Source organism: Urocampus carinirostris, chromosome 18 (assembly GCF_059441175.1).
Source record: "Urocampus carinirostris isolate Australia breed hairy pipefish chromosome 18, RoL_Ucar_1.0, whole genome shotgun sequence".
In the NCBI taxonomy this organism is placed as follows: domain Eukaryota; kingdom Metazoa; phylum Chordata; class Actinopteri; order Syngnathiformes; family Syngnathidae; genus Urocampus; species Urocampus carinirostris.
The window spans coordinates 6,734,095-6,761,131 of record NC_142366.1 but is presented as its reverse complement, the minus strand read 5'-3'; the positions used below and the strand labels follow the sequence as shown (position 1 = coordinate 6,761,131).

Here is a 27,037-nt window from a genome sequence, read left to right as displayed (position 1 = left end):
AGGTGAAAGTAATTAGTCATCATGACAAGTTCAATACATTTCCAGTGAATCTTTCAACAAAGAGTGCCATCTTGAATACTGTATGAAGCTTCAGTTGTCTACTACTACTTACATTTTAATGACTAAAAACCAAAGAATTAGTGGTACGCAGTTTGATCAATTTATAATAGGTCGGTCTCTGTAAATAAACTGCAATATTTTAAATATGATGCCATTTTCATTTTTATAACAAGAACCAAATAAAGGTCACAGTTTTTTCAAATAATTGTTGGATAAGCCTGGTACGGTTCTTGAAAACACAAGTGCCTATTCGGAACTATTCCACTTTAAAAAATGTTAAATGATAATTACATGAAAACAAATGAACGGATGGAAGATGGATCGATAACGTTGGGCTGAGACATTCCCAGGACCAGACTGAGTATTTGAAACAGAAAAAAGAGCTGGAGAGAAGCAGTTCAGTTGAAGACATTTATTACAACGTTTCAAAATAAAAGTAATCAAATACAATTAATGTTCATTTTTGTATTGGAAATAATGATTTCTTTAAAATGATTTGTAGATTGTTACAAATATAAAACAATTATTTTCATACCAAATTTGGACAATAAAGTTAATTATGATTGCTTCTTTGTTTGCCTAAAAAACACTTATTTTAATAATCTAACATTCCCTCTCTCAGGCTATTTTAAGAGCCCGAAATTTTGAAAGATAAAATTTGCAAGCTCTTTAAGAGAAAACTTTGTAAAAAATTTTGTTTGCCTCTCCTGAACTCTTTAAGAGTTTGACTTAAATGACCGCATCTATATCAGATCTAACAATACAGTTTACAATTAAAGATAACACTGTGAACAAATCAAATTGAATAGGGAAACTGACATTATCATCCCACTACTTTAATTGAACCAGATATAATAGAAGACTTAAAGAGCTACACAGACCACCATTGCACCATCAATCAATCCGCTGACCCTGGCAGGACTGTCCATGTGAGGGTCGTGCACTCCCTGTGGCGGTCTATAGTTTTACCTACTGCAGACACTGCAATTTTTTCAATTCATTTTTACAATTGGTTTCATAAAAGAATGGTGCCAAAAATGAAAGTGTCTTAGCACATCATCTGATCCTACATGGCATATTCCGTGGGCTTAAGAAATGATCTTTTTTTAATTGTATCTGAGAAGAAACGTACTTATAATGATTAAGCAATAAGCCATTCTCCCTCTCTGATACCCCTTTTTGATTTCAACACACTCTTTACTTCTAGACTTGCATTATCCTGCCATTGCTTGTCTCCAGTGACACCTCCTGAGAGCCGGTGTTAGTGCCAATTATTTTGCTCGCTGAGCTAATTGGGAACCCAAAATCCTTTCTACATGGCCTTCTTCGAACCCTGTTACTGTGAGTTGGGTAAATGCAAATCTCAGACTCTTAGCTTTCATTTCCTTTAAAGCAACACCCGTCAGTGAAAAGGATTAAGTTATCTTCTGTAGTTTTCTGTACACAACAATGTGGATTTATGGCCCCATGGATCAACAGGTTGTGCAGATAAGAGCAATGGCCTCTAGCTCAGCAATCTTCATAACTTAACCAAATGAGCTAACAGGAAAAATAAAAAAGAGTCAGACGATCATTAGCTTTTTTTGTTGTTGTAGTGGGTGGGTGGATATTTGGATCTTAGGGAAACTATTTCCGGTAGTGTGTCTTGTAGACGTCCTTTTTTTCTTTCATCTCCCATTCTCCTCCAACGATCCCGTATGGAGATCCTTTTGCACCCGATGGAGAATATTGACCAGTAGATTTTTCTACAATTGTTATAATGTAATTGCGGGCTTTGTTTTTGTTTATATATTTCGCTTCTTCCTTTAGCATAACAGCAAGTCCTGGGGAGCGCGTGTTATCGGGTCATCTATTGTTTGTCTTTCCCATTTTAAAAGACAACCTTCCAATTTGCATTATATGAGGTGTCATGGGCTGGATCTATATCTCACAGGAATAACACTTAAAATAGAATAGAATAGGATATACCTTTATTATCATTGTTACAAAATGGGTTGAACATATTGTGACAACAAAATTAGACGTGGCACTCCAGTTTTACATTTTACTGAGAGAGTAAAAAAAACAAAAAAGATAAAAGATAATTTATACAATATATACACAAGAAAGTGTGGCCATGTAGAGGCAGAAGATATTTACATCGGGTGTTTACATACAATTTTGGTATTGTATTAGTGCAATATGTGGTAGTGCAAAATAGGCAACATTGCGCAAAGTAAGCCTAGGCATGAATACAATTTTACATCTGTATGAGGTAGTGTGTTCGCAAGAGTTTCAGTTTTTTGTGCTGTGTGTGTTAAGGTTGGTGATGGCTCTATGGAAGAAACTGTCTGTTTTTGTTTTGTGTGGCCTGTAACGTCTGCCAAAATCCACTGACAAAATTTGCAACAAAATATATTTCACAACATAAATGCCAGAAGAAATCGTAAATTCAGATCATGTTGTGGGCTAGTAAGGGTTCATTCAAAGTTGGCATTCAATAAAACTCAAGAATTGTTATCGCTGGGCATAACTTACCCTTCTCTTTGTCCGAAGGAAGGAATGGTTAGTATAAAATCGCAACACAAGTAGTCAGAGTCAAGTCCCCCCCCCCCAAAAAGGAACAAAGCAAGAACCTCTCCATTGTGACCCCACATTCACACGTTCACAAAACGGATGAAGCCATATTTTCCTAAAATTAGATCGAAATCAACTCACAATTCTCAAACTTCTTCAAAAGGAAAATGTTGCCAACTGGAACTATCGTCATCACAGTTTGTAATTGTGTTAAATAAGTAAACTAAATAGGCTGATTGTGCTGTTTCAGTCACTGAATTTCTGGTCTACTGGCATTATTCAAATCAAGCAATTTAAATAGATCTCCAAATATCAATGTGAACCGCTTTGATTGCACTATTTTTACGGTGCACTATATTAACTTGGGCCAGTTTCAAAGCACTACGTTGTAAATGTTTTTTGCTTATTTACCCTGACATCTTTTTTGTTCTCTCCAATGTCTTAGTTTTACAGTGCATCCGGAAAGTATTCACAGCGCTTCACTTTTTCCACATTTTGTTATGTTACAGCCTCATTCCAAATTGTATTAATTTAATCTCTTAACTCAAAATTCTACACAAAATACTCCATTATGACAATGTGAAAAATGTTTTTTTTTCACTTTTTTTGAATTTATTAAAATTAGAAAACTAAGAAATCACATTTACATAAGTATTCACAGCCTTTGCTTAATACTTTGTTGATCCACCTTTGGCAGAAAATACAGCCTCAAGTATTTTTGAATATGATCCCACAAGTTTAGCACACCTATCTTTAGGCAGTTTTGCCCATTCTTCTTTGCAATAAGTCTCAAGCAAACATGGCGCCTGGCATTCACACCAAAGAGTTCAATCTTTGTCTCATCAGACCAGAGAATTTTGTTTCTCGTGGTCTGAGCGTCATTCAGGTGCTTTTTGGCAAATTCCAGACGGGCTTCCATGTTCCTTTTACTAAGGAGTGGCTTTCGTCTGGCCACTCTACCATACAGGCCTGATTGGGGGATTGCTGCAGAGATGGTTGTCCTTCTGGAAGGCTCTCCTCTCTTCACAGAGGAACGCTGGAGCTCTGACAGAGTGACCATTGGGTTCTTGGTCACCTCCCTGACTAAGGCCCTTCTTCCCCGATCGCTCAGTTTAGAAGGCCGGCCAGCTCTAGGAAGAGTCCTGGTGGTTCCAAATGTCTTCCATTTACGAATATTGGAGGCCACTGTGCTCATTGGGACCTTCAAAGCAGCAAAATTCCCCAGATTTGTGCCTCAAGACAATCCTGTCTCGCAGGTCTACAGACAGTTCTTTTGACTTCATGCTTGGTGTTTGTGCTTTGACATGCACACTCAACTGTGGGACCTTATATAGACAGGTGTGTGCCTTTCCAATTCATGTCCAATTAAGCTGTAGAAAGATCTCAAGGATGATCAGTGGAAAAAAGATGCACCTGAGCTCAATTTTGAGCTTCATGGCAAAGGCTTTGAATACTTATGTAAATGTGATTTCTTAGTTTTCTATTTTTAATCAATTCAAAAAAAGTAAAAAAAAAACTTCTTCACATTGTCATAATGGATTATTTTGTGTAAATGTTGAGATAAGAGATTCAATTAATACAATTTGGAATGAGGCTGTAACATAACAAAATGTGGAAAAAGTGAAGCGCTGTGAATACTTTCCGGATGCACTGTATGTTGACCCTGGATTACCATGTCTACTCTCATTGCATGCAATGTTTTCACAACATTTATTATCAACGACAATAAAGACATTTCAATATGGGCACCTTATATATTGGGCATGTCCATCCATCCATCCGTCCATCCATCCATCCATCCATCCATCCATCCATCCATTCATCCATCCATTGTCTTCTGCTTATCCGGGGTTGGGTCGCGGGAGCAGCAGCCTTAAAAGGGAAGCCCAGACGTCCCTATCCCCAGCCGCCTCCTCCATCTCCCCCGACGGGATCCCGAGGCGTTCCCAGGCCAGCCTAGAGACATAGTTTCCCCACCGTGTCCCGGGTCGCCCCCGGGGCCTCCTGGCCATGTCTGTTTTCTTTAATTATCATTGTTATGTTGTGATTGCAAATTTTACAAATGTAAATGCTAATTGCCTTTTTAATCCAATCAAAATTAGAGGTATTTTGTTTTGTTTTTTCTCTTACCCTCTTTTATGTAACTTTGTAATTACATCGATGCTACTGAATCTGCCAAATATATGAATTCCTCTGAAATGAGGTGTTTATTATGTTAAACAGAGAAACAAGTTTCCCAAAATGTTTTAAATAGAGAGCAAATTCAGAATACAATGGTTCTGTAAAACAATCCCCTTAAGGTAATTTAAGAAACGTAATCACTTTAATTGGTGGAACCTGTATAATACAGAAATATTTTTTCCTTTTTGGTTTTTATTTCCCAAAAGAAAATTCAATCAAAATGATTCCAATCGTAAACATGTTATTTTTAGCATGACGTCACTTTATTTCAGACGCGTAGACTTTCATGTCTTTTATGTCCCAGTTTTGATAACGGACTGTGACGTGTAGTTTTCCGAGTTCCGTGCCCGTAACTTCTGCATTTTTCTGTTACTGATTTGTCCACAAGAAGGTTTGCTGCATGTAAAGCTGTGCCTTCATTGTCCATGAGATGACCACTTGTAATCCATCGATTAGACATTGCTTGCCCCAATCACGAGAATCTCTTGTCCAGCTCATAAAATGTGTCTATTTTAGAAATGACTCCAGTGTCTTGTCATTTTTTCATCACAGCAAGAAGATTTTGTCCATATGTGCCGCCTTATGATAGTTTCAGATGTCTTTCACTGAGAGTCCATTGTCTCTCAAAGGATGCCTTTTTGTATTTTCCAGCGCAAATTAAAATCCTGATAAATCGATCACGTTTACACATTGGGATCATCTGGTAAATTAGCACGCTTTTCTAACGGCCCAAAACTTGCGCAAAAAATGACCCACTTCGTAAAAATTTCATTAATTTTGATCAATTGTATACATATTGAGCAGGACAGCGGCTGAGTGGTTAGTTCTGAGGTCATGGGATCAAATCCAGCTACCAGCTTTCCTGTGCGGAGTTTGCATGTTCTCCCCGTCCTTGGGTGGGTTTCCTCCAGGCACTCCGGTTTCCTCATGCATTCCAAAAACATGCCTGTCAGGTTAATTGGCCGTTCCAGATCGTCCCGAGGTGTGAATGAGCGTGTGAGTTGTCTGTCTCAGTGCCCTAAAACTGGCTGGCAACCAGTTCAGGGAGTGCCCTGCCCACTGCCCGAAGATAGCTGGGATGGGCTCCATCACCCCCGAATAACCTAAACTGCTTATGTGTAATAACCTGTGAAGCCCTTTGAGACTCTTTGTGATTAAGGGCTATACAAATAAAAATGACTTGACTTGACTTGACTTGACATCCATCCATTATCTGCACCGCTTATCCTCAGTAGGGTTGCGGAGGTGCTGGAGATCATCTTAGCTATCTTCGGGCAGTGAGCATGGGACACCCTGAACTGGTTGGCAGCCAGTCGCAGGGCACACAGAGACGGACAACTGACTCGCTCATTCACACCTAGGGACAAATTGAACCGGCCAATTAACCTGGCATGCATGTTTTTGGAATGTGGGAGGAAACTGGAGTGCCCGGGGGAAACCCACGCAAGCATGGGGAGAACATGCAAATTCCACACAGGAAGGTTCAATCTCATGATCTCAGATCTGTGCCGCACACGGGCTAACCACTGTGCCGCTGTTCTGCGTTATAAGAATATATACCTGGGGTTGCGAACAAGTTTGACACAAAAGAGCCGAAATTTTTAACTGTGAGAGTCAAAGAGCCACAAATACATCTTTGGGATCATCAATGAGTAGAATCATTTCATGCTGACCGTAAGATAAATATTACCTCATTCATAAATGGATTTGAACTGCAGAGGATCCAACTGAGAAAATATAAATATTATTTAAAGAGTTTGAGATACAGAGTTGTGACTTCTGGGGTAACCTTCTGTGACATAAGTACGTCAGCACAGTGATTTCTGGGTTATTTGGACTTTTTATTCAGGAGTTAGCAGGGGAGGGGAGGGATTTTGGCAGGCATTTTACCTGCCAAAATCTGACTCCCCTGCAAAAATGTACCCTGTTTGAGATACAGACTTGTGACTTCTGGAGTAACCTTCTGTGACATAAAGTGATTTTGAAGAGTTTCAGATGTTTCTCATAATATTACTATTATTATTAATAATAGTAGTAATAAAAACGAACTAGATTTGTTAAACACCTTTTCAGTAACACATCACAAATAGGTTTAAAGTGTGTCTTACTTTGCAAACAGTATTAGGCAGGGAAGTTCAATTTTAAATGGAAAAAAAACATTTGTTTACACCGCGGGATCCAATGCAACCAGGGTTTCATTCACAATAAAAATTAATTACATATGGCTATTATAGTACATCAAATAAAGGCTATTTGTGTACAATTAATTGTGATCGTGGATATCATAGCGTACATTGATTGGTCTCCGGTGTTGGTGACTTTTGTATGCGCGTTAACAAACGCACTTAATTGTTTTAATAAACATATTATATAAAATACGATTGCTTAATTGTTTTAATTAGCTCGCTTTATTGTTTTAATAAGCTTATTATATAGAATACAATCGCTATTGTCGGAAGCGCAGCAGAATGCGCATTCACGCGAGCGGGGGGAGTATTTTGCAGGTGAGTCGGATTTAGACACTACACCTGCATTAGACGTAACTTACGCAGATGATTGGCAGTCAGTTATGTGTCCGGAGCGGCATAAAAACAACAAATCAGCCAAATTAATTTCAAAATATTATTTATTATTTGTTATTAACTCTGATGGATTCAAGTGTGTTTTAAGAGGGGGAAAAAAACTAAACATGAAACGAAGCAAAGAGCCACAGTTTATAGAAAATTTGATGAGGGAAAGAGCCACATTCTTATTGGCCAAAAGCCGCATGTACGCCACCCCTGATATATGCAAATGAAATTAAAAAAAAAAAAACTTTAGAACCTCCCTGTGTACTATTTAATCCGTCTCAGACTTATATCAGGCGTTAATTGAAAATTGCACACACATGCACACACAAACTAACGCACAGGGGCCCTAAACAAAATGTATGCACACACATGCACACACAAACTCACGCACAGGGGCCCTAAACAATAAAGACAATCAAGTACATATAATAATTATGCTAAATTTTCAAAGACGAAACATCTTCATTAATTTCAAAGGCTTTCTTCACCTGCTCACATATTAGTATATTTTCAGAATGGTCAGAAACTCCAATCATCTGTCCCTACCTGCATTTTTGTTTTGGATTCGATCATTTTGTGTCCAAACGTGTATAGGTAATATATCTATTAATCTCCAAAGAGACTAAACTTTGACTGGTGTTTTAAGTCTCCTTCAGAAGCGGAAATTTAAATTATCGATCGCTCGAATGAGTACTCCAAGCGAACTTATTTAGGCAAGGCGCCCCAAACGAAAAGAACACCGTTTTTAAATAAGATCCCTCTTTGCACAGAACCCCAACTGCCAGCCAGATAACTTTTAGTGAGTCAATTCAATGCGCATGAAAAAATAAAACATCTTGCCTCAACTCCAATCGAGCAAACAGAAGGTAGTTGTAGTGGATAATCAATCCTCTATTGTTTCAAGTGTTGGCCCACGTTCTGTTTTCTTGGCTGTCCTGCTTCGATGCAGAGGTCACAAGATGTTAACATCAGGGCCACAAAATGTTGGTGTGAGACGATCCGTGTCTCGACGCGTTTACAATTTCCGGGACAGACTGAGCATTTGGACAAAGAAAAATAGGGGTGGAGAGAAAGCAGTTCAGTTGAAGACATTTATTACAAAGTTTCAAAATAAAGGTAAAAGCGGAATGCACTCCGTACCAATTGATCAGGGAAGAGCCCTCGCACTAAGAGGCCAGGAGAGCGCTCCACCAAAAGGCAAGCAAGAATGTTTCTCCCCCACTCTTATAGTGAGGAATATTTGAAAAAAAAACAGACACACAGAACTCACATTACAAGGCAAAAAGAAGAAGTCCCTGTCCAAAACATTAGCACAGAGCTGAACCTTCAAGGTTGTATGATAAGACCATTTCTGGGGAAGTACACTGGTTTGAAAGAATACATTCAGCAGGTAAAAACTTTATTAAAATATGTGGATAATAATGATGTGCATTTATAACAGCTGAACTTAGACTTATACTCAGTAACCTATTTTAATAATCTAACAAGCTAGCTAGCTAGCTGGCGTGTTAGAGTATTAAAATAACTGGATAGATAGATAGATAGATAGATAGATAGATAGATAGATAGATAGATAGATAGATAGATAGATAGATAGATAGATAGATAGATACTAGGATATAAAATTATGACTCACAACACGTGGTAAGCTTTCTCTTCTGGCTTTGATCTCTTTGATGTCCGGCAAAACTAACATAAAATGCGACAGAAACAAAATGAAAATAAATCCAAACAGCTTGCCAACATCATTTTTGCCATTCCATGTATTCCGTTACTCCCCAAGCCCGCACAAAATTTAGTAATTTTATTCATATTTAGTTTATTTTGTCTTTTATTAGCATATTTGGTATTGGAGTAATCCAAAAGTAATTGAAAGTAATCAAGTTAAAGTAACCCTACCCAACCCTGGTGATAGAGTTCTAGAGATAGTGATCTAGAGATCTAGAGATCCAGAGATCCAGAGATCTAGAGATCTAGAGATCTAGAGATAGAGAACAAGAAATAGAGAGCTAGAGATAAAGTGCTAGAGGTGGAGATCTAGTGATAGATGAAGTGAAATAGATCTTGACAAAGAGATCTAAAATAGCTCTAGACATGGATGAAATGATAGGTATCTAGAAACAGATGTGAAGTGAACGAGATCTTGAGATAGGTAGAGGAAACAATAGAGACATTCATTTTCATAGCAAATTCGAACCAATAAGTTGCTAATGATCCCTGCTTTGTCGTTTTTTTCTTTGTTTTTAAGTAATAACATAAAGAACCACTTTCAAGCCAGTATTGGCGCTTAAATGCCACTATGATTTTTTTTCTCGTATCTTAATCCATTCTGAAAGGAATTTTTGCAGCTCTGTGAAAAAATGTTGCAAATTTAATTTTTTTCTGGAACACCTGAGTGAGGCCACGCCCCCTCCAATAGCTATCAAACGTTATCTAGCAACAAGACGGTTCTTTCGGGAAATTAGTCAATGAAAAATTAATAATGCGCCGCAAAACAATGCTTGCGAGATGTTGTCCAGCACATCGTCGGGCGCATGTTCCATAAAAAATGCATGTTTGGCCTTTGGCGCTACCAGAAATGCCAACTTCAGCTTCTGAGGATTTAGCCCTTGTTGTCTTCCGTTCAATTTCCTCTTCGGAATGTAATAATCCAAATATCCGCCGTATCGTGCAGAGAATTTTAAATCCTTGTTATTTTTTTATTTATTCTTTTAGGGAATGAAAACATAATACAGATTGTTGCTGCCATTAGAAAAAGAAGTTTCTCCAGCCCATTGGACATGGCTACGGCCGTACTATTTTCCCATATAGGAAATATGGAACCAAAACATTAGCTTAATGATATCATATATGTAGAACAGTGGTTAGCAAATTCGCCTGAGACGCGAAAGGTCCCCAGTTCAAGACCGAGTTGAAACATGTTGGCCTGGAGAGGGATGGGTGCCACCAGGCTGTACTTGTCAAAGACACACCACAGGAAATGGTGCCCCTACAACCCTAGAGGTTAAAGGAAGGATCCAACCATCAAACAAACCAATATGAAAATAGCAATGCATTAAAAGTACAGTGTGTAATATTTAGTGCTTTCAAGTTGTACAAAACAAATTCATTCAAGATTGATTTTAATACTAGGCAAAAATACTTCAACTATCATCCATCCATTTTCTACACCACTTATCCATTAGTAGGGTCGCGGTGGTGCTGGAGCCCAGCTATCTTCAGGCAGTGGGCAGGGGACACCCTGAACTGGTTGCCAGCCAGTTGCAGGGCACACAGAGACAGACAACTCACTCGCCAATTCACACCTAGGGACATTTTGGACTGGCCAATTAACCTGAAATGCATGTTTTTGGAATGTGGGCGGAAATCGACGCAACTATAGGGAGAACTTGCAAACTCTGTACGGAAAGGCCACGGCAGCTGGAATCGAACCATGGACCTCAGCGCTAACCCAGCCAACGTGCCGCCATGAAATATACAACATTCTTACATCCTTGTGGATGGAAAAATTTCATATTTATTTTACTGTGAAATCCCTACCTAGAAGTTGCGTACATGTTTGTCTGGCATCTTGCTATGTTCTGTGGTACTGGTTTTCGTTCGCATAAGACAATACAGTGCCATAGTAGTCAAATATTACACACTGGTGCTCAACATTTTTACCCGTTTTTTCATCATAAACATTCAAAATAAATAGTGCTTATCCTTTTTTAAGAATAACAGCCACATTTTTATATATTTCATTATTTACAATCATATAAAAAAGTAGATCGTTTAAAAAAAGTGGGAGAATTACAGCATAAATATGTATTGTTTTTTTAATGAAAATAGAAATAAGTAGAATACAAGCAATTAAATAAATATATATTGAAAAGTAAACAAAACTACTTATAAAAATATAATGATAATATTAACAAAACACAATTAAAACCCTACAAAATAACCCGTACATCTGATTTATATAGAAAATGTAAATATAAATTCAAAATACTGACAAATAAAGAAATAACAATTATTTTAATCTGTATTAAAAATGACCCTTTAAAAGAATAATAAAAAAATAAATCTAAAATAAAAACAGTATTGAGGACATCATTCGTGATTATTCATTATTTCATTGACAACATTGGTAATACAAGCACAAATAAAAATAATAATAGCCAAAATAGTTATAGATATTCACCTCTAAAACTATAAAAATTGAATTAAATTCATTGAATATGAAATGAAATGAATTGATCTGCATTTATATAACGCTTTTCAAGTCAATGACTTCCCAAAGCGCTTTACATTGTGCTTCACATTTCCCAATAGCGGCCTTGTATTGCAGCCATGTAAGACGCTAATCTGCTTATTGGGGGTATCAGGGGTTCAGTGTCTTACCCAAAGACACTTCGACATGTAACATGGACAAGCCGGGATTCGAACTGGGATCCCTTGATCCTAAGACAAGCGCTCTACCTCCTGAGCTAATGCCGCCCTTCAAATAATCTTGGAAGCACTAAATTATGAACAATAATTTCCGGATTCCAACAGTTAACTGCGTTTCTGTCATACAAACCTTTAATAGGACAAAAATAACCCGTAAGATGTAATAATGTTTAAGAAAATTCAATTAAAAATACCAAGAAATAATAAAATAATCTATCAAACGTTTACCGGCCCCAAAAAACTTTGAAAAAATAAAAATGCTGAATTTAAAAATAATAAAAGTTAATTGTGAAATAAGGATGGCATTATTCTTACTCCTCCGCTATGATGGCTTTTAAGTGAGAGAGAAAAAAAGTAAATAAAGGATCAAATAAATGAATATGAATAAGTCCTTGCAAGCGTCATAAAACTTTACTACTAATGCAGATAATAAAATGGGTCGGTGAAAGAGTGTTTAGCAAATGTGCTTGTAACGCAGTAGTTACGACCTTCACGTGATCTTGAAAAGGACATCGCATCGACTTTTTTTGTTGCTTTCATCCGAGCGAGAACATCAATAGGATCTCGGCCTATTTTTGGGCTCCTGAGTGCCCATTTTTCCCCGACATACGTTTTTTTACATGATCTTTTATTCAATGTGAACTTGGAGTGAGGCTCCCTCTAGTGGTGGGGGGGGGGGGGGGGGGGTTAAGGGTTATTGTTCTATCTTCGTTATTCATTATCCATTATCGGTCAGTTCATTATACGCTACAAAGCCTAGGAGCCGGGACACTTACTCTCAGCCAAAAGGCCAAGCTAAGGTCCTAGCCCTAAAGCCTTGTTGCGATCATTGCGAATGCACCGTTCCCGGAGGTACTGCAATACCGGGCCGATGCGTGGAGTGGACAGAGCAAGCTCTTATTCCATCTCCGGAATGCAAAAATCAAAAGGCCAAGCTAAGGACCTAGTATAGGTCCTATTGCCTATTTTGAATCGATGTCTAGGACAGGAATTTCAAAGCCAGTTTGGCTCTGAGGCCTGACACAGACTTTCTGTTCTCGGATGTGCTGGATCAGTCAAAGAATGTCAACTCCAAAATGTTGGTAGTATTTCAGTATTCAGCCTACTTTAGTAGCCTATCCTGCATATTATAATCATGAATGACAAGAACAAGTAATGCTTTATTTGCAAATCACAAAGGCCTCAAAGGGCTGCACAGACCACCATTACAATATGCACACAAAAAACGACACAAACATGTCGTATGCAGATCAAGGTGCAAAAAAAAAAGGGGGGGGGGTTATATTAAAGCGAAAGAAAGGCAAATAAATCTTCACAGTTAAAAAAAACACATGACTAAAAAAGCACAATACAAAATAAGATAAAAAAATTGATTAAGGGTCAAAAAGAATGCATGATACAATTCAAGGAGGCATAGTGTATGAAGAAGGCAGAAAAACAGTGCAATTGCTATAAGGCGTAAAAAACGGCAATTTTTAAGTAAATACTGAAACACATGTAAACACGTTTTTTTTTCTTCACATAACACATTTAAGCACAAACAATTGGAATAAAATATGTTTATGTTGCTTTGAACTGGTTTACTTTAACAGTTAAGTGAATACCGTTTTACACCGGAACCAAATCACCACACTATACATACTCTAGTAGAGGTTATGAAAAAATATTAACTTCCCACCATAATTATCGTATTGGTTTGAAACATAAAATAAAAGATTTAGCAGTACATGGCGATAAGATTAGACTATATAAGATCAAACTAACTAGGCACGGCGTACTAACACCGAGAGTATATCCTTTACTACCATCTGGTGGCCAGAAGGGGGGGGGTGGAATTTTTTAAGGGTTATTGTTCTATCTTCTTTATTCATTATCCATTATCCGTTATCGGTCAGTTCATGATACGCTACAAAGCCTAGGCGCCGGGACTCTTACTCTCAGCCAAGAGGCCAAGCTAAGGTCCTAGCCTTTAAGCCTTGCTGCGATCATTGCGAATGCAGAGCATTTGGTTATTTTAAGTCAAATCATGTTCATTTGTATAGCCCTTTATCACATGTTCGGGGATTTGGGTTGGCCATGGTCCAAAAATGTTTTGTGTGAGTTTTTTGCTATTTTTTACTTTTTTATTTTCTTTGTTATTGTATGTGTTTGTCTTGCTGTCGGTCACCCCTCTTGAGGGATATGACCAAGCAAGGAAGGAAGGAAGGAAGGAAGGAAGGAAGGAAGGAAGGAAGAAAGGAAGAAAGGAAGAAAGAAAGAAAGAAAGAAAGAAAGAAAGAAAGAAAGAAAGAAAGAAAGAAAGAAAGAAAGAAAGAAAGAAAGAAAGAAAGAAAGAAAGAAAGAAAGAAAGAAAGAAAGAAAGAAAGAAAGAAAGAAAGAAAGAAAGAAAGAAAGAGAGAAAGAGAGAAAGAGAGAAAGAGAGAGAGAGGGAGGGAGGGAGGGAGGGAGGGAGGTAGGTAGGTAGGTAGGTAGGTAGGTAGGTAGGTAGGTAGGTAGGTAGGTAGGTAGGTAGGTAGGTAGGTAGGTAGATAGATAGATAGATAGATAGATAGATAGATAGATAGATAGATAGATAGATAGATAGATAGATAGATAGATAGATAGATAGATAGATAGATAGATAGATAGATAGATAGATAGATAGATAGATAGATAGATAGATAGATAGATAGATAGATAGATAGATGGATAGATGGATGGATGGATGGATAGATGGATGGATAGATAGTCTCAAAGGGCTGCATAACTTTTTGTAAAAACGACCTAGAGCAGGAGTTAGGAACATTTTTTGACCCAAAGAGCCCTAAAAGCAAAAATATTTAGATTTTTTTTTTCTTGAGAGCGCCATATATTTTTAGACAAAATTTAGTAAAACAGCCAGACCCGCTCACCAGACAAAAGCTAATCCTTCAGCACATTTTGTTTCGCTGTGTGATGTTTGATGAAATGTAGGAAATAATAATAATGCCAGAGCCCGTGTACCATATCAATACAAATGTACCGCTTGAAATACATCTCCCTCCCGCAGTTAGTTTTTTGTCCGAAATATTGGTTTTAAAACAAGGTGCGAGCAAAGTCCTTTTGTAAAAATGTCACAAAATACTGTAAACGAGGATACCAACGTATTTACCTTCAGTGCAGACGGCACTGGGCGGGAAGGTTCCTGTCCTATGTATAGCTCCGCCCATTCCTACCGCTCACCCTAAGACTAGAGCTTCTGGGTAAAAAGTTTGTTTTGGGTTGAAGTTTGTTTTGTGGCTTTTTAATCATAAAGTGTCTTAACAAGGAACACAGGTTGTTTAATGAGCTACCGTATGAAGGCTTTTTTGGCGATTAACAGCCACATCGGGCTAGGTTGGGGGCACACAATGACTGTAAACTGTTTTGTATATACCGCACCGAAATCAGTTATTTGTGTAATCTTAGAGTTGCAACCAGCACTGTAATAGTCTGCACAATCTACTAGTGTATGAGTTCTCGAAGTTAGATACTCATGAGAAAAACTATATGTGGCTTGTGAGTCATAGGTTTCCCGACCCCTGAACCGCTGGATTCGGTCTATTGTTTGTGTTCATCCATTAAACCAGGGGTGTCAAACTCATTTTAACTCCGGGGCCACACAATAGAACAAACATTCTGTCGGGGCCAGAATAGTAGATTAAAGAGAAAGAAAAAAAGAGATAAAGAAATAAGAGAAAGAGGGATGGAAAAGGAGAGAGGGCAGGACAAAGAAAGAGAGAGAGGGAGAGAGCGTGAGAAGCAAAAGAGACAAAAAAAGAAGTTGTGAGAAAGGGGAAAAGAAAAGGAGAGGAAGAAAGAAATCCAAAGAGAAATAGAAAGACAGAAGGAGAAAAAAAAGAAAAGAATGCGCAAAGGGTAGAAAGAGGGAAAGAGAAAAGATAGAAAAGAAAAAAAGGAAGTTAGAGCAAAAAAAAGTTAAGAAGACACAGGGAGAAAAAGAGACAAAGAGCAACAAAGGGAGGAAAAAAGAGAGACACAGAGAGTGAAACGGACAGAGACAGAGACTGGGAGAAAGAGAGAGAGAGAGAGAGAGAGAGAGAGAGAGCGAGAGCGAGAGCGAGAGCGAGAGCGAGAGAGAGAGAGAGAGAGAAATAAATACAAGTACAGTGTCTTTGTGAGAGGCACCTGGCTTTGGCAGCATCAAGTGGACATATTTCAACCGGCAGCTCGTTTTTCTCTTGCGTTTCTCTGAGTGTTATCTCGCGGGCCGGATTCAATCCCTTGGCAGGCCTGATCTGGCCCGCGGGCCGCCTGTTTTACACCTGTGCATTAAACCATTATCTGCATTGCTCATTCTCATCAGGTTCACAGGGTGTGCTGGAGCCCATCTCAGCTGACCTCAGGCAGCGGGCAGGTGACACCCTGAACTGGTTGCCAGCCAGTTCCAGAGCACACAGAGACAGCAAAACATTCAGACACTCACTCGTACCTAGGGACAATTTGGAGTCACCAATTCACCTGATATCCATGTTTTGCTTTTTTAAAAATGTGAATATTATTACAATTTTTTTGCATAATGTCGCAACACAGAAGTATTTCTTTCTTATCCGGGGTCATGAACTCAGGATTTGTGCCCAGGGTTAACCTTGCTTCCTGCTGACTCGGTCAATCAGTGTTTGATTGAGCACTTCTCCTCATTGATCAAATCAGTCCCACAAGGTGCTTGACTTTGGTTTTTATCCCTGCTGATGTTTTACTTTTTTTTCCACTAATGGGACAATTGGATGGCAGCAACATCTTGCTTGTTTATTGCCCTCTCGTGTATGATGTTTAAAAAAAGAAAAAAGGCATTTATGGTTCATGTTTTAACTCCATTATGTCTTTAATGCTTTCAAATGCCCGTCTGTGAAATCAAGATGTATTTAATGGTTTATGTCAAAACCTAGTTGCAGTCTTACACTGTCGTCTAGTGGAATTGTCTAGAATTGCAGCAATCAATTACTGGTTGATTACAAACACTGATATCCAAATATAGCAAGAAAATCTTCAAAAAACGATGGTCTGTCTTTGAATCTCGTTTAGGACCACATCGCTGCCCGACCCCTCCGAAACGCCACTGTCTGCAAACATGGAAACTGGGGGAGGGGGGCACAATAGTAAAATGATATGAAACATAAGAAATATTTTTGCAAATTGTAAAAGTAATTTATCATCTGTTTATGAGTCAAAAGCAATGCATCATTGCCAGGAAACTACCATATTTATTCGTGCATAACGTGCATTTTTTAAGACCTAAAATGAAGTTTTGGGTGTGCGTTATATACAAGGTTTTAATCGTATATTAAAGTATTTGCGCAATCATTGATTAGTTGCAAAATATCGCTGACCACAATCGCAAAAAATTGGATGTAATGAGAATTGAACCCAAGTAACAACCTTCTTTATTCATTATCCATTATCCGTTATCGGTCAGTTCATAATACGCTGCAAAGCCTAGGACTCCTACTGCTAGCCAAAAGGCCAAGCTAAGGTCCTAGCCCTAAAGCCTTGCTGCGATCATACGGGATGCTTTGTTTAACAGGGGTCACATGCCGACACATCTAGATTCTCATAATCTGTGATAGCGCTGACTCCTAACCACCAGACCACCATTAATGTAGTTCACCTTTGAAAAAACATTACATCTTATTATCACACTCGTTTTATTCATGGTACCAAAGACAAATGGTAGAGAATGGCGAAAACCTAAAAGGTATAAATAAACAAACAACAAACATAACCCGGGAAACAACACTTAGGTTTATCTAATAATGAATCGGACTTTGAAGGTCATTAAATACATACATTGTAAATTATTTTAATCAAGGCCGCTCGTTTATCACTTCCAATGCTTAGTTTGAGCTAATAAAGAGTGAAGATTTTGTACAGATTCTTTTTTTTTAAAAATGAGGACTGCACGTTATGGGAACTTATCTTCAGTTTCAGAGCTAAATGTAATCCATTGAAAGTACTATGTCCAAAAGAGCAACGGTGATTCAATTCTTTATTTTGTATTTAGTACTATGTATTAAATAGGGTTTTGACACTGTTTGTTTGTGTGGCATTTTAGTAAAGAAACTTGAAAAAATATTTCTTTTTTATAAACTGAGTGCTTTGCTACTGTGTCAGTACCAAGAGAATAATTCAAATTTTGCTTTATTTGATGGTAATGTTTTATTATTTTAATATTGACAATTTATTTACAGTTTTGCCTATGTACTCGACCATAATCCTGTGGGAGTCGGAGTTCCAACACCGAATCATTGGAGTACTGAAACTTTTCTTCCTATACAAAGTCACGGTATTTATGCTATACAATCCTTCATTTTGCAAAATACCCACAATATGAAGCGAATGTGTACCTAGTCAGTGATCTTTATTTGAATTTGTTGATATTAAAGATTGAATATTATAAAGATACAATTTTAAGGTATTTGCTGTACCTTTGAGCAGCGGTTCCATGCAGACACACTCTTATATTTTACATTATTATTATTATTACTATTACTATTGAGGAAAAAGTAGGGTTTCTCTTTCTTTATTTTAAGGTGGGGTGCGGCACTTGAAAACTTAAGGGTGCAATCATAACTTAAAGCCAGGAGATGGCGGCAAAATGACACATGATTCACTTGCATTCCAAAAAAACGCTCCAATAAACTCTTCTTTTTTCATCTTTTTGGGGGTTTGTTCTGCCCCAAACAGGCCAAATAAAGTGAAGTTAAAAGCAGTAAGGTGTGATGGAGAATAAAGCATAGGGCTCCTTAAACTCAGTTGGGCTTTGCTAATACATACTTAATAGAGGAAATGTTTAACTTTCCACTTTTTAAGGACACTTAAAACTACACACCACATCTTTAAAGGATCTTCCTACCTTAAATGTTTTTTTTTTAATAAATCATAATAGTGCGTGCACATACCGCTACTGCTAGCAAGCGAGGAACTCCGAGAAGATGGTCGGCAAGCCGAGACGCCCGAATTGGTCACGGAAAAATTCCTGTTCCCTCGAGGGGCCGAGCGACTCCAGTCTGCAACAATTTTGCCGGTTTTATTTTTTATTTATTTTTTGTTATTTTTGACGTGAAAATGCGTCACCTAAATTTTCAGCCAAGCGCAGATGTCCGCAGCACAGGAAGGTTCTCCACTGTCGGCGGACGTTTTCTTTGCAGGCGCAGTGGAAAACAAAGACAAAAAAGCCTGAAAAAATGTTTTTTAATTATTACAGGGGGAAAAAAGTAGATGTACAGCAATGATAAGGCACACCGAAGAAACCCAAACAGGCCAGAATTTTAAAAGTGAGCCTTAAAATCCGGTGCACCTGATGCACCGAAAATACAGTGGATAGAATTAGAATTGTATGGTTACAAATAAATGATACTGCATACGGTAACTGTTCTGCCTTTGAGAAACATATAGAGGGGTCTTCGAGTGCCCTCATGTGGTTAACATGATAACTTCTATCGTTGCTTTTGGAAAATGATAGTCTTTTTTATTACTATTATTTACATTTACTTCTCCATGTATAAAAACAACTCTTAGAAATGTTATAGTTCGTTGTATTTTTAAAATGTATTATTATTTAGGTACATTTTTATTTACAATTTGATACATTCAAATGCATTCATCAAATTATCTAAATTTTCTCTGTCAAGTAAAACAAACATCCATTTGCATTTAAGGAATCTTTACAGAGTTATTTTATTTTATTTTCAGATGTTATTTGTTTTTAGGGAATCCACAGTAAATATTCCCTAAATGAAAAAAAAAGAAAAAATGGAAAAAATTGCAGATCCATTTTTCAAATGACAGCTATATTTTAAAAATGTATGTTCAGTATGAAATTAAATCATATCAAAAGAAAACTTTAAATTCATCTGAATAATTTCCTATTTTATGACAAAAATAGTAAAGCGCTTTTTCAAAAATGTGTGATGAGGGAAAAATACATAGATTCTGTAGGACAAACATGACAAAGACATTCTTAAAGATCTGGCTGGAATTTGAAAATGTTTTACCCATTGACGCCATCTTCTGGCTTAAATCATCATTGCCACTGTAAAGCTGCCTGTGTAGTGTGTGCAGGTACATGCATTTCTTGGAAGCACTTAAATAAACTCTTATTTTTTTATCTTTTCGGGGGGTTGTGTTTGCGTTTGGACTATTTGAAACAGTCCTTCTCTTTCACCATTATGATGCTGCACTAACAGAAAACCACGAGCACAAGTATTATATCACTCTCCACCTCCTCATTTCCTGCCTCCTAATGAATTATCCTGAACAGCCTTGATAAAAGTAAGATGAAAGCAGATAGACACCGTAGGAAAAAATATAAGGGATGTTTAAACTCGGTTGGGCATTGTTAACTCGGTTGACAATATATATACTTAATAGAGAGAAAATATTTAACTTTGAACTTTAGGGACACCTCATAAGACTTTTAATTTCTTGCTGTTCCAGACATTTTTTGGTCCAATATAGCTCATTCGACATTTTGGGTTGCTGACCACTGATACGGACAAATGGAGCTCTCTGTAGATAGGGTTTTAAATCGAAGAATGTGGGATTTTATTTTAAACAAATGTAGTCTTTTACCGCTATACTCAGGCATCAAATGGAATCCCTCAAATTTTGCAGGATTTGTCAATGTTTGTACTGACCTTGGAGAGAATTAAAAAATGTGAAGAGGTAAACAAAGGGCAAGTAGAGCGGCCCCCAGGCGAACAAGGCGAAACCCCAGGCCAGTCCCAATAGCACCACCAGCCCAGCGACGCTTCGCAAGTCGGCCGCAACGCCGCGATTCGGCGATTGATTGTGCGGGTTCTGTTTCTTGATGCGCCAAAGCTGCGCCATGACTACGGAGAACACCAGCAGGCAGGAGATAAACACCATTAGGAAGTAGGCCACTACCCCAATGTAGAACGCCATGTCGTTGCGTAGCCAGCAGCTGTAGAAACCGAAAAACGTTGGCCGAACTGGATTCTTCGCACATCGAGGAGTTGTTTGGACTTACAAGTCTCCAGAGGTCCCGTCAGTATACCGTCCAAATGCAACCAGACCGTAATTGTCTCGGTCTACTGAGATCACCACGACGACCACCACCAGTGGGACCCCTGTCAACAGTAAAACAATGTAGTACTTTTGTGTTCCACAAAGGAAAATACAGTAGACCCCTAGGATACGACATGAATCCATTCTGTGGTGCGGATTCTGGGTAATGCGTAGCTAATCCTTTCCGAACCTTTGGGTTGAGAGGATGGGATGGCCTGGGTTTGTTTGGTTTAACACCTTCCTTATTTTATATTTAATAATACTCCCCATCGTTGATTGGTTACGGCCATATACCTTAACAAGGGTAACGATTTTTGTGTTTTCTTTGTATTTCTTTATAATTGCAAGCTTTGTTTGCAAAGTTATCATGTTTTTTGTTTTCCTCTGGCATCACATTAAGACCTGTAACATATAAATACAGGACCCAAAATACTGTATTGTATCCCCAGCTCACAAAGTCTTTGCAAAGCACATGAGATTCTGAACTGAAAGAAAAGAAAGACTTTGTGGCAAGGTAAGACAGCCAATAGCATTTCTGTATGTTCATGACTGTAACCCAAACCAATAGCAGACCAGCACCTTATACGACTTCGACCAATAGCAGACAGGCATACGTACAACCACCAAAAAGTCTGAATTTTGTTTTTGAGCATGGAAAATAATTTATTGTTTATCTGGTAAAGTGGGGAAAATGACTTAAGGAGGGGCCGAAAATCATCTTTTTCAACATCGTAAAGTGAGAGCGCCATAGGGTGGGATCACCATATCCCAGGGGTCTACTGTAATAACAATGAAATGACAGACCCCAGCCAAGGAGCGAAAACTTGAGCATGTATCTGCTGAGGTATGGCGTGAAGACCCTCACAATACTCAAGTACATGTGCAGCGCCTCTAGCCCCGCCCACGTGAAGGAACTGAGCAGAAAGTAGTGCAGGAAGAAGGCTGTGCTGATGCAAAGGCCTTGGTCCGGGTACTGCGCCAACCAACCATCCAGGAGATACACCAGGTTGAGGAGGAGAAGGGAGATGCACAGTTGCACTAGGATCTTGGCCGGAATGTCCCGTAGCAACTTCCTGCATAGTTTTACAAAGCATTAATACAATGGAAACACATTTTTGTAAAAAAAACACAGGCTTACTCGAACGAAAGGTACGTCAAAAAGGTGGCCGCCAGGAAAATGGAAGAAATGCCGCAGCCGATATAAGTGATGAAGGTCAGGATCTGGGCCTGCTCAGGGTCATTTATTCCACCTCTGGACAGATCCTGGTCAAAGACACACCGAAAAAAAGTCAAACAAACCTTTCTCATGGATCAGATAAACGTATTTGAATATTTTTTTTAAGAACTAACCAGCAGTATAGCAAAAGAGGTGAGATGGTTGCAGGAGCATGTTGTCCCCCACAACATAGTGCTCACCACAGAGCAACCGGTGGAGCTCCAACCACCTGCACCGCCTGATAGCAATCCATACCGTTACATCCACAATTTAACTAGCTAGCACCGATCTGTAACTTAGTGCACAAAAAAACGAGCTCACCATTCATAACAAAGTCCCAAAAGACACAAACAGCCTCGTAGTTACCCTGCCATGAAATTGATTGAAAGAAATAAGGAGACCAGATCATGTTTGGCGGTCCTGTTCTTGCGGACTCACATGCACCTGTTGGCTGTTCTGAATGCTGAAGCGAATGCCATCGCTCAGGTTGCTTAGCGACATGTTGCTTACACTGGATGCCAAAACTGGACTCACCAAAGTCTGATTGTTCAAGGTTTTGTCCTGGAATATAAATGGACTATAGTCGAATACAGTAATAGATTGGACTTTGGTGAATGAATTAAGGAAATACCTGGAAGAGGACAGGTTTATCGTAGAAAGCAAACTGGACCCTATGGACTTGTTTACGTTCATCATCAGTCAAGGCGTCCATGATGGAACCTGGAAGGTATACAGAGGCCTTGGTGGTGTCCTGCTTTCTGGACCAGCTCCCACCGTCCCTCATCTGCACAAAACAGAACGCAAAGGGTTGTTTTGGTTGTTGGTTCCAAGGCGGTTCCTCTACCTGAAATTTGTTGGTGCTTGAGATGTCCAAGGCCATCTCTGGAAAGTCTCTTCCATCCTCTTTACGAACAACCAGAAGCAACAAACCGGATGAAAGAGCTGTAGTGTTGTCACTTACAACAACTTTGAGACCCAAATCCTCAACCACTCCAATAATCCTGAAGAGAACATCAACAAGTTATTTGAAAGTTAAGGTAGGACTTGCTCTTGTTTTTTTTTTACCTGGTGGAGGACATTGCGAGGGCGATCGGGTCGCCCTCCATCAGGTTGCTGACGATGCTGACAGCTTTCTTGGCTAAACTTTGAGATATAGTTGGAGCGTCAAGAAGCTTCTCCAGCTCAGCCACTAACTTCTCCACCTGCAAGAGTCAACAAGGAAGGTCAAAGTTATATTTATTGTTTATTGGATATAAATTTCACCTGGGAGGAGTTGAGGTGGGAGGCGTCTTGAGTTTTTCCCAGGAGTTTCTCCGCTTCCTCCTCCAGGTTCTTCTTTGTGCCCAAAGACATCATAAAAGTTACTCCAGTACCTTGAGGAGAAATCCTGGTCAACAAATTCTAAAACAAAATCTTCTTTTTTTTGATGCTGTGAAGTTAATACATTCTCACCATGTGAAAAAGACTCTGGACTGGTTTTTATTTCCGAGGACGCCACGGTTGGGTTTCTCGCAAAGGGTTCAGGAGAAGACCCAACAGTTGTGATTTCACCAGCATCCAGTGTTTTATAGCGTGTGGTTTCATTGTGGATCATTGTAGTTTGATTCTCCGGAGATGTGTCTTTAAACCGGGGTCCTATCTCTCCGAGGGTAGTCCCAATAGTTACGTAAGATGGCGTTGTGTTGGTAGATGTGAGGTTCGGGAATATTTCAAGTTTTATTACGTTGTCTTTTAACGTAGAAAATGTTTGGTTGTAGAGTAGTTTGTCTTTGATGGGGGGTGTTGTGATACTTGCTATAGTCACATTTAATATTTTTGAGTGGCCGGGTGTTAAGATCTGAGGAGTATTGTCATTTATGAGGGATTTGATTGTAGCTTTATTTTCAAGTGATGTGGAGGAAATTGTAGGTGAGTTGTGTACTTTCTTGTCCAGGATGAAAGGTCTTGCACTTGGTGTACTTACATTGTACTCTAGTGGTTTGTTAGCAACTTTGTCACTTGTATTGCTTATTGGGTTTTGTGAAATAGCTAATAATGTTTTGAGTGTAGTTATACTTTGGAAAGATGAATGAGGCGGTGTAGTTAGGTTGTAGGGTGATGTGTCTTTAATATGTGTGTCACTACCTACTCTAGATATATTGTGTTCAAGTGCATTGAGATCAATTGGTTGTAACAAGTCAGATGTGATATTAAAAAACTTTGTGTCATTTGTCAGAGATGATGGCAAAGGTATAGCTAGGTGGTACTGTGATGTGTCATTGATGAGAGGCGTGCTCATAGTCACAGTAGTTTCATTGTACTCGATTGTGGCTATGGCAGATGGCAGTAAAAACTCATTTCTCAATGTTGTGTCATTTGGAGGATGAGTGAAGGATTTTTGTGTCGTGACAGTTGTGTCTTTGATGAGGGAGGTTAATATTCCTGCTGTCGTTAGCTTATAGTCAATGGTGTCATTAACAGACGGCGTTAAAGAGTTACTCAAGTTGTACTCATTTTCATATGGGAGATGTCCAAGTCCTTTGTTGCCAGTAGTTTTATTATCGTCTGTAGATAGGTTGTCATGTGACTTTGTTTTCATTAGGGATGTGATGTCTCCTCCTGTAGTTACATAATTCTCAATTACATTTTTAGAAGTAGGAAGTAGTGTGTCCGTTGTGTGGTTCGGTTTGTGTGAACTTCCACCAGCCGTCTGGATGCTGGTTGAAATATGATTGCCCGGGCCCAAATGCGATGGTGGGACGAAACTTGGAGGTGGTGATGTTACTTCCACGCTGGATGTGGAATCGCTGGCGGCGATGATTGAGGAAGCAAAAATGTAAAACTGAGTCGCCCCGTCACTTTTTGTTCCCACGCCGGGGGAAGTAAACGCCAGTGAACTGGGGGTCCTCAGTGATATTTTGTCAGATGGACTTCTAGATTTCAATGTGGTTGATGGAGGCTCACTTTGATGGAGGCTTTCTGTTGATCTTGAAACTAAAAGCAAAACATATAAAAATAGTTTAATACAGCTAATAAGCTACTATGTTTGGAGCGTAGGGCTTTGAGGGCACTCAGATACAGGTTTCACAGGTTAGAGTCCAAAGTGTGAAGTCTGAAGTAACGGTTTTATCTTACATTGTTTGGTTGGTTAGTTTAAAACTAAGTTTGGTTTCAGGATTATGGTTAGAGGTTACACTTATAATAACGAAAAATCTGATTATGGTCACGTCTAGTAAAGGCCAAGGGGGAAGTGCACTTAAAAACTTACCTGGTGGAGGAGTGGAAGAGAGTCCAATATCAGGTGTTTGTGCTAAAACCCAAAAATGTCCTTTTTAATTTTTCAGCTCTTCCTCTCCCAAATGATAGATAACAAAACTGAATAATCACCGCACTGAAGGTTGAGGTCAGTCTGTCGAGCCCGGGGACTGGTCACGCCCCAGAAGCGAGCGTTCCAGCCGATCAAGACACCATCCTCGCAAGGGTCGCGATGGGCCAGATCATCCCACATGCGAAACATGTAAACCTCCACCTGGCCCAGAACGGCCCCGCCAGGCCACTGCCGGGGACGACAGCCCAGCCATAGGGATCCCGAGGCGGGTATAGCTTTGGTGTTGACTATCCGCCTGGCCACCAGACGTTTGTTCAGCTGAAACCGAATTGCCGGTAAAATGTTGTCTCGTTGTCAGAACATTAAATAGTGTTCGAGTAGCATTATTGGTATTACTTCCAGGGTGAAAGACTTCCCAGCAACATCCCTCCTCAAGCAGACCCTGTGCCAGCGTTCTAAGGAGAGACTGACAGGGAAGCGGTGTCGTACCCCTAGCAGCCATCCGTACACTGCCCCCTCGTTGCCTTCAAGGCCCAGCTCGGGCCTGGGTGCGTCAAGCGAGCTGTACGAGAAAGCCACCCAGGCTCCGCGGGAGACTACTCGCACGTCCAGGCACACGCTCATCTGCAGCAGAGAAGGCAAGGACGTACTTTCCTGAAGGGTCCAGTGGTCCTGGCAGCCGTTCAACACCGCCTTGGTATCCCCCAGAAAATAACCCATTGCTTCAACAGAGGAGATTGGGTTTCATTTTTATATTCAGAGGTTCTTTATCAAAAATTAGAATCTTGTCAAAATGGTTCTGGTGCTAATTTTTTTTTGTTTTATTATTTAAGCTTGCTTTCTGGGTTATATTTGAGTTTTAAACCACCAGTCTCATCACCGATTAGCAGTAAAAAAACAAAACACTTGAGACTTGTGAAAGCTGGTGCTTATTGGTAACCAATGCACGTCCACAACATTGGGGAACTGAAACTGACAGCAAAACATGTGGAGTGGGGCACCAGAACCAGTTTGGATAAAACTATAAAATTCATACCTGGGATTGTCGAAGCCCCCAGGAGAGAAAGCTGAAGGACTTGGAGCATAACATGTGTGCACCCAGCAACTCTCCACCTAGAAACACATGTGGAGAAGAGTAATTGAACCAACCTCAGAACTGTTTTCTTCTTCCTCTCCATTGGTCTTCTGATTGCAGTATCTATAAAGACGGAACACCAACAGAATGAACTGGTACTAACAAGGTCCCCTAAATCTCCAAAATGAATTGAGTCATTGGGGCATCAATCTAGCCGATGGCCCTCAGGCATCACAAGACTTCTGCCAGCCAATTGCCTCTTTGGACTTTCCTACTCTTAGACTTCCCTAAATTACTGGTACCTTGATTCCAGCCGAGGACAGCACTTCCTCATGGCACCTTTGTGTCAGCAGCTGTAATGTCAGCATCTTCTCAAAATTTCCTGCACCGGTTGGACCCTAGGGCAGGGTTTCTCCCTGAGCATAATCATATTCGCATCACTGCCAACCTTTTGTCCTGTACTTCATTGTCCCGATGCAGTCAAGCCTCTCGCTTTGCGTATCGCATGACAGACTTGTGTCGGCTCGTGTTTACACGATGTCACGCTAGGTTTTGTCACGATGGGTTAAAACTTGACCTAATTATTATGCACACTC

General features: G+C 39.4%; 1 protein-coding gene and 1 non-coding gene across 2 annotated transcripts; both read right to left on the bottom strand.

Moving 5' to 3' along the window:
• Window positions 1-12,628: 12,628 nt before the first annotated feature.
• Window positions 12,629-12,818, bottom strand: LOC148348245 (U2 spliceosomal RNA). Its single transcript, XR_015847785.1, has one exon. It is a non-coding gene; the product is annotated as a U2 spliceosomal RNA (small nuclear RNA).
• Window positions 12,819-16,577: 3,759 nt separating this feature from the next.
• Window positions 16,578-26,501, bottom strand: adgrg2a (adhesion G protein-coupled receptor G2a). The gene is made up of 19 exons (XM_088322857.1): window positions 26,403-26,501; window positions 25,763-26,088; window positions 25,426-25,684; window positions 25,307-25,348; window positions 23,512-25,032; window positions 23,323-23,432; window positions 23,125-23,261; window positions 22,904-23,060; window positions 22,691-22,843; window positions 22,498-22,620; window positions 22,381-22,426; window positions 22,194-22,297; window positions 21,982-22,106; window positions 21,648-21,916; window positions 20,806-20,905; window positions 20,453-20,739; window positions 18,891-18,992; window positions 18,716-18,823; window positions 16,578-16,894 (listed from the first exon to the last, which is right to left on the bottom strand). Exons 1-19 carry the CDS (start codon window positions 26,449-26,451, stop codon window positions 16,806-16,808), a joined length of 4,107 nt encoding a protein of 1,368 aa, XP_088178983.1. The 5' UTR covers window positions 26,452-26,501; the 3' UTR covers window positions 16,578-16,805.
• Between the last annotated feature and the right edge of the window lie 536 nt (window positions 26,502-27,037).

Coding starts and splice junctions, on each gene's coding strand:
- adgrg2a (XM_088322857.1), bottom strand. CDS start 26,451: ATGCTCCAAGTCCTTCAGCTTTCTCTCCTGGGGGCTTCGACAATCCCA. Junction 25,685..25,762: donor GGAAGTCTTTCACCCTGGAA/GTAATACCAATA, acceptor ATTCGGTTTCAG/CTGAACAAACGTCTGGTGGC. Junction 22,107..22,193: donor CCTCTTTTGCTATACTGCTG/GTTAGTTCTTAA, acceptor GTCTTTGACCAG/GATCTGTCCAGAGGTGGAAT.